This window comes from Athene noctua, chromosome 1, assembly GCF_965140245.1.
Source record: "Athene noctua chromosome 1, bAthNoc1.hap1.1, whole genome shotgun sequence".
Lineage (NCBI taxonomy): Eukaryota > Metazoa > Chordata > Aves > Strigiformes > Strigidae > Athene > Athene noctua.
The window spans coordinates 109,873,458-109,887,133 of NC_134037.1; the positions used below are offsets into that span (position 1 = coordinate 109,873,458).

General features: G+C 41.7%; 1 protein-coding gene across 3 annotated transcripts in view; it reads right to left on the reverse strand.

The window, feature by feature from the left end:
- Positions 1–2,811: 2,811 nt before the first annotated feature.
- Positions 2,812–13,676, reverse strand: part of CDC42BPA (CDC42 binding protein kinase alpha) — a 189,524-nt gene continuing 178,659 nt past the window's right edge. For all 3 annotated transcript variants that reach the window (XM_074897332.1, XM_074897329.1, XM_074897328.1), the window contains 3 exons: positions 10,074–10,191; positions 8,917–9,074; positions 2,812–7,733 (listed from right to left, as the gene is read on the reverse strand). In XM_074897332.1, coding sequence (XP_074753433.1) covers positions 7,602–7,733; positions 8,917–9,074; positions 10,074–10,191 — 408 coding nt within the window. In that variant the 3' untranslated portion in view covers positions 2,812–7,601. The remainder of the gene's footprint in view (positions 7,734–8,916; positions 9,075–10,073; positions 10,192–13,676) is intronic.

The window sequence follows — 13,676 nt, forward strand, 5'->3', positions numbered from 1 at the left end:
CCTTCTGCCTGCGGTTTTTTCATCTTCTGGTGTGTAATGAAGAGCCAAGTGAATCATGTCCTGTTCTGCGGGATAAACAGGAGTTGAGCAAGAGGAGAAGCTTCAAAGTGTCCTCTTGTTGCAGTTGTTTGCTCAAAGAATTGCTACTACCCTTGTAAAGCCATCTGTCTATGGCCTGTTTATTCTGTCATCATCTTTCCATTGCAGCTGTGTCACTAGTGCTAAAAGTGATGGTGACAAGCTTACCAGGAGCCAGAAGGACATCAGCCTGAACATCTGTCTGGCCATGAAAATCCCTGGTAATTGACTTCTTTTCTTGTTTTACTTTGTTTTAATCACTGTTATGAGTCTCCTGGACCCAAGTCTTTTTGCCTTTCTTCCACTTGTGAATAAAGGGTGGCTGTTGGAACTGGTGCTTACCTGGTGCTAGAAAGCAGATGTCCTTACCTGGCAAGTGCCAGATATTTAACAGCAGGCTCAGCTGGTCCTACTCAGTTAAGACAGCCCAGGAATGCAGTGGTTGTATGATATTAAACTTCAGTATGTAAGAAATCCTGACTGCTGACATTTCCAGAGGTAAAGATGCAGGTAAGTGAATAAATGGTCTCTCTCAGGAGGGACCCCTGAGAAACAGGAAATCAGGTTATTGTATTACCTTCATTCCAAGATCATAAACATATAAACTACTTCATTTAAGACTTAGCTGACAAAGATGCAGTGCTGCTTAGTTCAACAAAAAGCACTGGTCAGGTTACTCCTAACCCTTTGAGAAGGGTGAACTCTGCTGTTCAGTGAAGAAATAGTTTTGCATTAAGCTGTTTAACTTTACACTGATAGAATAACTTTCCTTGTTGTTTTGGGTTTCGATAGACATTGTTTAGTTTTTTTTCCTTTGGACCTGGACCTTGCAGCTGTAAAAACAGTGGAATTGTTTGAGATGTTGAATGTTTATGTTAAAGGTTAAAAAGCAAAGTATAAAAAGCTGACAAGGGAATTGGATTATGTAAACTTCAAAGCAGAATTTCTGAAACCGAACATTCAGAGTCAGTATGTTCAAAGAACTTGCAAAGAAGGCAAAATAACTCAAGAGCATTACAGTTCACTTTTCTAGTGAGCACAACTAGGTGAGATTGGTATGCGCTTGTTATTGGGACCATAGATCTCTTGTATACCGTGCTGGGGCATCAGTGTTTTAACTCTCAGCAAATACTGCCTTTGAGAGAAAGTGTGTTTAAGAATAGCATCAAGCTGAACAATGGAGCTTGCCTTTCCCTAAAGAGTAGCAACTAGCAGAAGGTACCATGTTTCTTTGGTAGGAAATTTAATTAAAGCTCTCAGTCCCTAATTCTCCTGGCCACCTGTGCATGTTTTAAAAGCATTAATTTCTGTAATTTTGTCCAGACTTGTGACATGAATTGTACAGACGTGACAAAAAGATGAACTAGAAACACTGTTCTGGCTTCAAGTCAAAGAAGTCATGACACTTTACAGTGAGGAAGAACACTTGGTCACTGCTCCTTGCTCTGTACCAGCCTAGTGCATTTGCTTGAACTATGTATGTACGTTGAGGAGGTAAACGCTTCTGTGCTGCAGCAAGCTTTACATTCTAGAAAAATCCTCTTACAGAAAACAGTGCTTTGTTCTACAGGGCAAGCTGGAAGTTAAATTGACTTCTCTGAAGACAGGGATTTTCCATGCTAAAGAATCAAGACACAGGCTACATGCCATAGCATTGCTTTTCCCACCTTCTTTCTTTAGTCAACCTGGCCACTACCTCAAAACAGAAAATGAATGCTGAGGAGCTGAACAGGATGTTCGCTTTCTGCTTTTCTAGTGTCCAAATCCCTTGACAATAGAAGGCCCCTTTCCCAAGACCTTCACTGCTGTGATGGTGCAACTGGAACCCTGGGAAATAGAAATACAGCAGAGGAAATGGTATTTCACAGAGCTACAGCAGCTAGGAAAGCCCTGCAGTGGCCTAAATGGAATGAGCCTGTGGGCTTAAATTCACATAAACTAGAGTGGGGGGCTGAGAAAGTAATAATTTTAACTGAAGGAGAGGGACAGGATCAGAAGTTTTGTGGAGTAAGGGGGCCTGTGGCCATGTATGAAGCAGGAAGCATGATGACTGTTCCTGGAGGGGATTGCAGGTGGTCTCTGGTAAGAGGACAATGCCCAGGCTGGCACTGCTGGCAGCACAGGATCAGTAACAGCATGGTCTGGTATTCCTGCTGCAGGTGGCTGAAGCATGTGCTCAAAGCTAGGACTTTCACTAGCAGGGTGATGACTGAAGAGGAAGATGTGCCAGCAGACAGACTCTGGTATGGAAGAAGTCTCAGGCTGACTTGTGAGGAATTGGTACATGATGTGAAGGGGTCAGGGCACATGCAAAACTTCACCAGTATTTTGAGATATACTTAAAGATGTGTGAAAGTAATTTTGATGCTGGTAGCTCAGAAATAAGTCAGAATCCAGCCTCTTAACACTAGCACAGCTGAAACATTGGACTAAATGAAGGAGGAGCATCAGAAACAATGACTACAAATGTTGATGCAGAACAGATGACCTAAGAAAAAGGTAGGGAAAACTGAGGTTGGTGAAGTTTGATATACCAATATACTTTGAATTTTCAAAAAGGATCTGGTGACTTTTTCTGAAAGGTGTTACAGCTAAATACATTTTCTCATACATTCCTTTTCTTACCACTGTGTACTTGTGCAGATGTGTTACAACACACTTCAACACCATTATTCCCCTCTCCTCCTCAAAGCTTAATGTGGGGAGGTAGGAAAAAAAGACAGAACATCTGCATTTCTAACAGTTCCCTGTTTTATTGCAGTACATCAAAGTAGGTTAATATTAAGTGTGTTACCAACATAAAATATTGGTGGTAAGTCATTTTTACATTGTTGACTTTTCCACCTTAAATATTTCTGTGCAAAAGAATCTACATCATTGTTCTGTAGCAGAGAATCTCTTACAATGTCCCCTACAACATTGAGGGCATTAAACAAAATAGTGAGAAGAGGCAAAAAGCAGAATCTTTCCCCCACACGCACACTTGTCAGCTTTTATACTCTAAAACAAAAAAGTGATTACATCTATGCCATGCAAAACTGTACAATAATATTACAATGAAAAACCTAAAAAACATATTTTAAAAATAAATGATATGAAACTGTCATACATAAAAAGGCAGGTATAATTGCTCTGAAATAGCAACACTGGTTGGTTTGTGGATTTCTTCCCTGTGGACAAGACTTTCTTAAATGCAGAGTGAAAATAGGTTATACTGAGCTGCGGCTGGAATGAAAGAAGAGTTGGAATTTAGATTGGAAAGCCTGCAGCAGAGTGTTTTTCTGGGGGTGTCTATCAAATACAGTGTGAACACAAAGCACACAGAAGGGTGCAGTTTGTGTTAGTGCAGAAAGTTGTCCCATTTCCTCCATGGAACTGATTCTTATTAACAAAAAACACAGCAGAAGCTACTATGTGCTACTGAGGCTCAGACTGAGGCTCAGGAGGTGTGGGTACTTGCACTGCAATGTATTTTACCTTTACTATATTAAGATGAAACCATGTGCATAAAATGGAAAAAACCCAAAACCTTTCTTTCACCCAAGAGCATGTTTGTCCTGTCATTCAGGGTCTGGCCATGCAAGACAGTATGATGCCAGAACCCATTTCTGTGTTAATGCTCCAGCTGTTTTGTTTTGAAAGGCTGACACTGTGAACCAGTTAGGTGTGGTTAAACTATAGTTCTATAAATATGCTCTGCTTTTTGGACTTTTTTGGTATGACAAGACCTTTTAACTTCCCTCTGCCCTATACCTGAGAATAACACACCTGGCTTATAATTTTATCAGAATCAAATGAAAGAGATAACATTCCTGACTCAGTTTTGAAACTTGCTAAAATGGGCAAAATGCACATTCATAACAAGCCACAGCAACTATCAGAGAGGAACAGCAGCAACTACTTCACCACAGCCTCAGGAATGTTGTTTTTTTTTTTTTTTAAATCACCAGCTGTCTTCTACAGGTCAAAGGCAATAGAGAACAGTACTGTAACCCTGCTTTTGAGTTTATGAAATGTGAAAGGAAGCCACATATCTGTGTGTGCACACGTGTAGGGGAAAACTATTTAGAAAACCTTTTTCATTCTATAACCTGGAATCCTTAGTAGCTGCCTGAATCTGTTCAGATCCTTTGTTGCCATCAAGGGAAAAAAAAAAAAAAGCAAAACCCCAACAACCCATATGTTTAAGCAGTGTCAAAAATGCAAACACCTTCAGTCTCAGCCAAAAAGAAAAAATCAGCTAGATACATACTGTATACAGAGAACATATGCTACAGTCAAAAAGTCAGTAGGAGCTTTTTAAGCTCCCTGAACAAAATGCAGCCCTCTAACTGTGAAGTTGAAGCAATGCTACAGTGCAAAGTAGCAAACGTCAAACCTTAAGAGACAACTGCCTTTGAGATACCAGTCAAGAGTCTTACAGTTCAAATGACCAAGTTACTTTTCTTAGCCCAATGAGTATTTAAAAAAGCTCAGCTACAGTATGCATGTTTTCAGTGTTCATACCAAGAAAAAAAAAAAGACTGTGGTTTAAAATTGAGCATATAATCAAATGGTCCCCAAATATATAAAACTATTCAAGTCACTAGGACAATTTTTCTGTTTTCAAATAAGTGATGTGGTCATTTGCTTTTCAACTGAGAGAACAGTTGCTGTTTCTCTTTTGAACAGATGTGTATAAAAATGCACAGTACCAAACTAATGATTAAATATAGTAATCCTAAAGGAGACTGCCAAGGCTTAGAAAGTGTGGTGTACAAACAGTGTAGGCCTGTGGAGCTCTCATCATCTGGAGCTTAGTTTTGTAACACTGCTGACCTACGCTCTGCCTGAAAATGTCAGGTTGTGGTATCAATAGATTGCAGGCACCATAATGGAGTAAACGTAGCAGTTTACTCGATCTAATTGTTTGCTTTGTTGTGGCTCTTTGGGTTCCATTTTCAGATAGAGCATTAGCTCAACTGAAAAAAAAAAAAAAAAAAATCCACAAAAAAGATCCTGTGACCCTCTCTCGGGACTGTCACACAGGCTGCTCTATCTTAAATGACTGCTGTTTAAATGCCTTCTCTCAACACCAAAATAAGATTAATGTTTAAATACAACATACAGTAAATACAAAACTAGTCTGCAAAGGCTTTGAAAAGTGTGTGGACATGCTTCACCAAAAGGAGGGAATTGTGGGGAAAAAGCAGTGGCTATACTTGAAGCAATATGCAGCCTTTAAAAAGAAGCTGATATGGAATTTTAATAATGCCAATAACGCCCTGCCTATCTGTCCCTCAGAAAGACTGAAAACTTTTCTGGGAGGAATTAATTTTGAGTGCTTAGCTGTTTGCTAAAGCTTTTAATAATTAAATACCAGGCTTGCAAAAGTAGTAGCTTTGAAAACAAACAACACAACCAGCTTGCTACTCTGAAAAACCCAAACAGGAGAGAGACAGGCTTTTGATATGACGGTTTCTAAAAAACATTTCTTGAATTCCTGTCCCAAAATAACATTGAATGAGCTTAAACTTGGACAAGCCTCTTGATTCGGAGTGGAAAAGGAATTTTACCTAGGAGACCCAGCATGATTAAATGGATTAGATGATGAGTCTCATTCCCTGTTTCACATTTAGATCATAACTGGAAATTACTGTACATGGTTTGAACTTACCTATAACCTCTATTAGGGAAGACAGAAACTGGAAAAACTCCAAACATCTCTATGTGGATGAAACACTATATACTGCTGACTGCAAGATAGGGAATGGTTTAATAAGAGCTGTAAGAAGTTTCCGAAACCCACAAAAACCAGTATTCTAAATACAAAAAGCCCTTACATGTTTATGGTCATAGTATAAAGCCAGCAAAAGCCAATACTACTGAGGAGAGAGGCTCATTTCAACACACTCCCAAATGAAAAACGCATCTGCCTTGCTAACTAAAGAGAAGAGACATCTTCCTCTTAGCATCCATTTGTACATCAGTCTCTCTCTTTATTCTGTTGACTGCGTGACCAGCTTCAGCTTTTTATTTATTTTTGCAACTTCAGTGGGCTCTGTCTTCCACCGCAGTATTTTCTGCCCTCCAACCTGACCTGCTACCGGAACCAAACAGCAGGTGAGCACATAGAAACAACTGCAAATTGCACAAACCCACAGCACGGGGAGGGAGGGAGAGGAAAACCAACCTTGCCAGCATGGCAGTTGTGGGTGACTAGGCATCTTTGACTACCACAGTGTGAACAGTGTGAGGTCAGTCTTCAAGGTTCTTTGTTGCTACAGTGACAGCATAGCCACCCGGGGCTAGCTTCGGGCTAAGGGCACTCGTTTGGCTGATGTGTATTAGCAACTAGTATTTGGTAACAACAGTAACAGTTTTCTGGTTAGGGATGGTCAAGAAGATGTGGAAGACTGCTCCCTTCCGAGTTAAACCTGATTAAAGGCTGACCCAGGGAAACAGTTTTCCCGCTGAATCCTGCTGCACTGAACTCCCTTGCTGCCTGAAGGACCTCTACTGTCGCGTGCCGTAAGGTTCCTCAGCCGCATAGCCAGCACACAAGAAACCAGGGCAGCCACCTGGCTGACTGGTGCCCTTGGCTGGCGGGGCAGGCGGTTGCTTTCCAACTGTCGTTTTTGCAAAGGATGGGGTTTAACGTGGAAGTAGGAATTATAGCTTCAGTTACGCTACTGCCAGAAGTAAAGAAATGTGAAAGCACTGCAGGGACCTCTCCCAGCAGTGCGGTGAGTGCTACGCAAAAGGCATATCTGTCCTGCAAAAGGTTTTAGGCCAGGCCTCCAAGTCTGTATATTACCGAGCATGAAAACAGGGACAACACAAATCTTAAATTAAAGGCTCTCTTAAATAAGCATCCATCTTCTGCTGCATACACAATGCTTTTTTTTCTTTGAATATATACATACGTATTTTACTCTAACATCTGCGTATTTATTTAAACTCTGTACTGTAGTAAAATATGCATCATTTTAATCAATAAGGATTTGCTGGCGACAATCAGATTGACATTCAAACGTGGTGGCTGAAAGCTTTTATGTGCCTCTGACATACTGATCATTCCCCATGCAGGGGAAGGGGGTCTCTGTGCTACTTTTGTACAGTACAATGAGCTATTGTATGAAAACAAAATCCCGCTGAATTTTCTCTTGTTGATACTGGTCTTGTCTACTTAAACTACTTTCTGGGAAGTGGAAGGGGGGTGGGATAAGTATGTCTTTAAAAATGAAGCAGCTGTAACCACAAAAATGAAACCAATACTAATACAAATCTACAGCATCTGATATTTACCGACACCCTAACTTTGCTCGTTTCCTGCTGTCAAATCTGGGGAAGGGAGGGTGAGGCAGTGCTGAACGGTGCTGAAGACGACCAGCTTTTACCTTCCTCCATACCCCACTCCCAGATCACTTGCAGACAGGGAATGGGGAGGGTTAGGATGATGAAGGTGAGAACTGGAGCAAGTGAAGGGGACAGCCATGGGGACAGCAAGCTGCTGTGATGTCAAATCTGAATGCTGAAGCAGTTCATGAGTCCCAACTCACGTGGTCAGAGCTCTCCAGGGAGAGGCTCTTGGTCTTGTGAGGAGAAACCGGGCTGGGAGGGCTGCTGAGGTTGGAGCTGTTTGATGCAGTCGAGTGTCTCGGAGAGTCAGAGTCCTGCAGCCCAAAGACACAAAAGAACACCAGTAAGTAACGGGATAGCAAGTTTGAGAGTGACTGAGGGTGTGTGAACAACAGGTGACTGGATTCAAAAGGCCTCCATGTATTTTGTTTGTGTCCAAAAATACTGAGGAATTTTTTTTTGCTCAGAATATCATGGTCCGGGCAGGCTTTAGAGTAAGCAGTCAGATCACTCTGCTTTCAGCAGGCATAACTGACGCTGCCATAAAGACACAGCACCTGTGGGATTCTTGCAGTCTGCCTGTTGCGGAGGGCCTCCTGGTCAGCAGAGTGTGCAACTGCAGGGTGCCTGTGAAGCTACAATGGCTCCTGCCTTTTCACAGATTATGATCTGAGATGCTCTTGCACTGAACTGAGGAATCTTTATGGTACAGGCTTCATCACAGCTACCTCTTCCTTGTCACTCCCACGATATTAATTTAAAGCGTCCTAATCAAGTTACTGCAGTTGGATCTTCCAGAGTACAGTAGAATGCAACTATGTCTGAGTTTGGGTTGCCTTCCAGCTTCAACTGAAAGGATATACTCAGTACCACAAAAAGCCTGTGTGATCTCTAATTTTCCCACTCTAGTAAGAAAATGGGCTGGGGTAGTTTTGCTGGCCAACTTCAGATTGAAACCTCCCATGTAAAACATTCTTGGTTGGAGAGACTGAGTTTAGTACTGAACAGGACTGCAGCTCTATCATAATGAGTCTGTTCTGCATAGAATATAAAGTATTAAATCCAGTTTCTGCTCCTAATGAAATTATTGTAATTTTTAAATTACCTTGTTAGCTTCAGGCACTCTGAGTACAAAAGGTCTCCTGTAAAATGGTTGCTAAGATATCTTAAGAGTCTTTGCAAATAAAGGGCAGGAGTATCACCACTTCAAGCTGTGACAGGTCATTATCAAGCTGTTGCTCTACTGGGCCAGTATTTTTGGGAGCCTCACTACCCACCTATCTCCAGGTAAGGAGCACAGAGAGAGTTTTCTGCATGTTAAATAACAGGACCAGACACAGTTTGACCAAAGTCTTTTGTCAGGATAGCCTGAAATACAGGAAATCCAAATTTTCGTTGTCAACGACTCCCAAACTTGTAGCCAAACCCATGACAAAATTTAACTTCCTCATCCTTATCAACACACTTAAATTTTCTCCTCTTTCTCCTGTCACTCACCTCTCGCTCATAGTCCCTTGTTGGTGCATCGCTGCCTTGGTCCAGGCCACCAGAGGATAAGGAACCGTCCGAGGGTGATGCCATAGGCTGACGTTTTGCTCCATAGCTACCTCCTGAGAATTCCCTCCGCAAAGCGCTGCCATTTTGTGCAGATGACCCTAAAACAAGCAGAGGAATTAAACTGTGTTACAGACACCCACTCAAGGTACTAGAAATTTGTTAACTCTTTCTCTGGTTAGTTCTGCTTTCCTCCAGCATGTCCCAAGATGCTCAGCTCATGGTTTGCAGGCTGTGTGGGCTTTTATCTTGTCTGCCGCCAGCTGCAGTTCTTCCTAGGGATTCTCTGGTCCCTGCCTTGGCCTGTCAGCATTAGCACACTTGACCCAGCACAGACAGAGTCACTATGTTCCTGCCAAAGACAGCAGTTGCACAAACTACTGTGGTGGCAGCCTAGTTCCAGTGGCCTCTTGCCCAGGGTGGGTTGTACCGGCAGGTACAGACTACAGCAGACACACACGCTTTCTGCAAGCAATGTGCAACGTAAACATGGCGTATGCCACGAGAAGGGAAAAAACCTAGAAATGTTGGGACACCAGTCTGGCCTCTACTTTCACATGGTCCATTATTTAGTCACTTGCCTAGTCTCAGCACAGTTCTTGTGTGCTGACTGGCACACCAAGGCAGCATGGCAGCACTAGGAAAGGTGTTTCCAATGCAATGCAACTCTTCCATACCAGCAGCCAATTTTCTATTACTTTCTCTTTGCACTAGCAGCAAGAGAGGCCTCAAGAGCTCTACACAGTTCAGCAACAAAGTTAATAACTATGGAACTTGTGAACAACTTGCCACTGATTTAAAACACTTAAGCAGCAGCAGCAAAGTAGTCCCAAGGGTAAGACTGTAATTTTAATTCTAACGTCAGTTTAAAACATTTGACAAATTACAAATGTGGGACTCTCAAATGTGCTAGCTGCTTATTCATGTTCTCCTCTGAAAGGGGGATTAAAGTACTGTGCTTACCCTCAGCTAGAATACAGTCATCCATCACTTCTGAAAATCCTGTCTAGGGGCCAGTATGGATAGAAGCAAATGCAGGTAGCCCTTTTCCTAACCTACCTGTGCACAGACCCCAAAGCAACACAGTTCTGTTTGCTTACGTGCTGCTAACCCGCTGCTTGCGCTCATCGATCGTCCTGGCTCTGTGCGGGATTTTGTGATCGATGGGATACTGACAGAGCCACTGAACACGGTCCGACTTTCCTGAGGCCGAAGATTCTGCAATGCAGACACACACAGCGACATGTTTACTTATTGACTGCTGGCTCAACCTTGGACGTTACGAAGTAAGGCCCCAAAATACATTAAAACCCCAACCTTACCAGAGCTGAATTATCTGGGCAGCAAGTCAGCAAAATTTGCAAAATAATATTCTGGAGTTTAGTGCAGAGACTGGAAGCACACGCAACGCAATAGTGAAGTGCTGAATTACATGGACATATGCAGACAACTGAAAGAGTATGTCTAATGATTCCAGAATTGCCTTGAAAGGATAGTTTGCAAGCCTAATTAAACTGCTATAGATATGTTCAAGTTATACTGCATAATGCGTTCTTTCTGAACACAGGCTTCGAAGGATCTCATTCAAATTTCTCTCTTCGATGCTATCATTTATGCCATGCATGTGTAACTTTATACAGTAACAATGTTAATCCCTAATGCCTGCACTATGTGGATCAATCTGTATTTCAATTATTTATGTAATTCCAAAGGTATTAACAGCATTGCTCCAGACCTACACCAGCTGAGCCAAAGTGAGAATCAGCCTCCTGTTTTCAGCCTGCTCAAAGAGGATGACCAGAACACACGTCACTGTTTTTCTACATATTTTGATTATCGCTCCTGTTTTGCATCCTCAGAGTTCCAGTGTGATTTTCTAAAGTGGTAAGTTGGACCGAAGTGGTCCTTTACTGAGGGAAGAGATAAAACACAGTTTCTCTACTTGGATATAGTAGTTCCTTAAACATAAGTTGTCTTTAAATGAAGGGAAAAAAAAGCACTCTGAAGTTGGGTTCTGGGAGATTTTATTTCTGTTTCTATTGATTTACAGCTGATGTTAGAGGAAAAGGCTTCTCAGCTTATTTAGCCTATCTCTGTATATGAGCTGGCTTCTTAGCCCAGAGGGACTTTCTAATGCCCATGTGTATCATTTCATCTCTGGCTAAAGATGAGATTTCATCCTGCTCCTAACATGATTTGCACTATTAAATTATTAGCATTAACTAGAATTAGGTTTAAAGAACCTTTACAGGTGCAGAACATGAAAAGAACTGCAGGTAGCCCTGAGCATTACTTTATTTCCACTTTACAAAACACGCCCTGCAACAAGTGTTAATTTCTTCCTATTTATACTTGTGTCCCCATCCTCACTCTGAGATAAAGTAGCCACACAAAAAACAACAGTTGCAATTGCAATGCCTTTTAAGCTGGGATGTTATGGAAATTTTAGACCAGAACAAAGATTCCTCCCCCTCAAGGGTATTCTCAGAGACCCTAAGATACTACCCATTCATCTACCTATATTTTTAAATAGGTAACTAAATAGAGGCTTTGTAATGAACAGATTTTATACAGTTCAGTCTTTATCAGATAATTGTTACCAACCTGCTGTCAAATCATCTTACAAGGATCCTTAGAGTCCTTGCTATAACAGACCTCTTCGCTCTTACAGTCAACCCTCTGCTTATTCTCACAATGGGCTAGAAATGACTGATTTTTAACATGCAACAAACAAGAAAGAATTAAAATCTCTCCACTTGTTCCCAGATCACTCTCAAACACCAACAGAAGAGAACCAGAGACCTTACCAATGAAAAAGCCCTGTTTAATTCTCCCTTCATTCATTGCTGCACAAAATATAATGAGGATTTATACCTGAAGGCTTAAAAACAGTCTCTTAAGTAAATTGTGGGATCATACTGCTGTCTCTTGCTTACCTTCCTCCCTTTTTTTTTTTTTTTTAATGTGAACAACCAATCTACTTTGGAGTACAAAATACTACATGTCTGTTCCTGTGTCCTTCACCATGCAATAAAAAAATCTGAGTTACCCAGGTAAGAGTATGAGCATCCTGTCTGTACATAAACAATGGAGGCTTCCCCTGAAAATAGGCAGAGGAACTAATGGGCTAAGGAGTAAGTTACTGCTGTGTTTTGAGAAACAAAGGAAAGCCAAGTGCGGCACCAGGCAAACGTGTGCACCATCCTCAGTACACTGGAGTTGCAAGGAAGGTCTTTTGTACTTGTATAAACCTACAATGGTTCATTTTGCAAAGAGAACAATTATGTTTAATGATAAGATGATTAACCTCCTTAACAGTGACTAAGCAGACAACATACAGGCATCAGGGGAAGGAGGGAACAGGTGGATGCATGAAAAAGACTCATTAATTTTAATAGTGTATTCTAAAGATGATTATTTTTCATGACCTGAGTTTGCAAAGTCCATGTAATTCCTCGTAGAAAGTTTCTCCACAAAGCAAATCTTTCATTGTTCTTTGCTCTAAAAATAAAATAAGCACATGCCAGAGATCCTGGCACTTTGGACCAAAACTCCTGGAAGTGATATGCACATGATGCAGAAGGGGATTCAAAGAAAAATAAGTGGCGGTTATTAGCGGTAGTTACAAAGCAGCAAAACGCAGCAAGTTAAAAACAAAGGGGGTGGAGGGTGGGGGGGAGAAACCTGAGCTTGCTTTACTTAAAGAGAGAGACAAAACCTCCTCATTTAGAGCAACAATTCAAATCCTAACAGGAAAATTCATCCTCACTGCTGAACCAAATGGAGAAAGGTGAAAAAAAAAAATCAGCAGCAGAGAAGCTGCTTGCTGAGCAAAGTTAATCACTCTGAAATAAGGTGAAAGACTCGAACCAGTTCAGTGCATCCAATTCCCAGTCAGAGAACGGAGCTGCTGTGGAGTTGTGGGTTATGGACGTGCAATCGCTGCTACGCTCGCAGCTCTGCAGCATTACTGAGCCTCAGCTCTGGCTCCCACACTACCTGCTCCCACGCTGCCTTCTCAGGCAGTGGGCGAGAACATACCTATAGGGTCCAGCTAAACAGTTACAAAACCTATAGGCAATTGTTTGCCTATGTTTCTCTGTCCATCATGCTGCTTGTTGTTGTTTTGGGTTTTTTGTTTTAAAGTAGTTGTTCTGTTCCTTACATTATAAACGTGAGCTTTTAATTCTTCCATGAAATAGTATCACAAAATCTAAAAGCCTACATTAATGGCTCATTTCTCAACTCCCCTACGGATTCCATGCTGTTTTGGTTCCAATACCTCATCCGTACCCAGGAGCACGGTCCCCTCAGAGGGAGTGCTACCCTTCTTACACTAAAATCTCCAAACAAAGGGAGGATGGACAGACATAAACCCAAAGCTCACAGCCTTGCTTTCCATGCAGCTTACAGCCATCTCTACCCTCAAGCCACAAGGGAAACAAACACTTTTCTTCATATAACACTAAACCTCTTCTGCTCTAAGGGGCTAACAGGTACAAGATCTTGATACTCCAGGTTGCCCACTTCACTTTTTTTCTCCAATCTGTGCTAGTAGGCTGCAACATCAGGATGAAGGATGCTCCTAAACCAAAAATTAAGTTATTGTCTGAAACCTCAAGGGTCATTCCTTACTGATCCCAGGGAGACTGCTCAAATGAGAAAGGGAAGGTAGAGGATGTGTCACAGTCCAGTGATACATC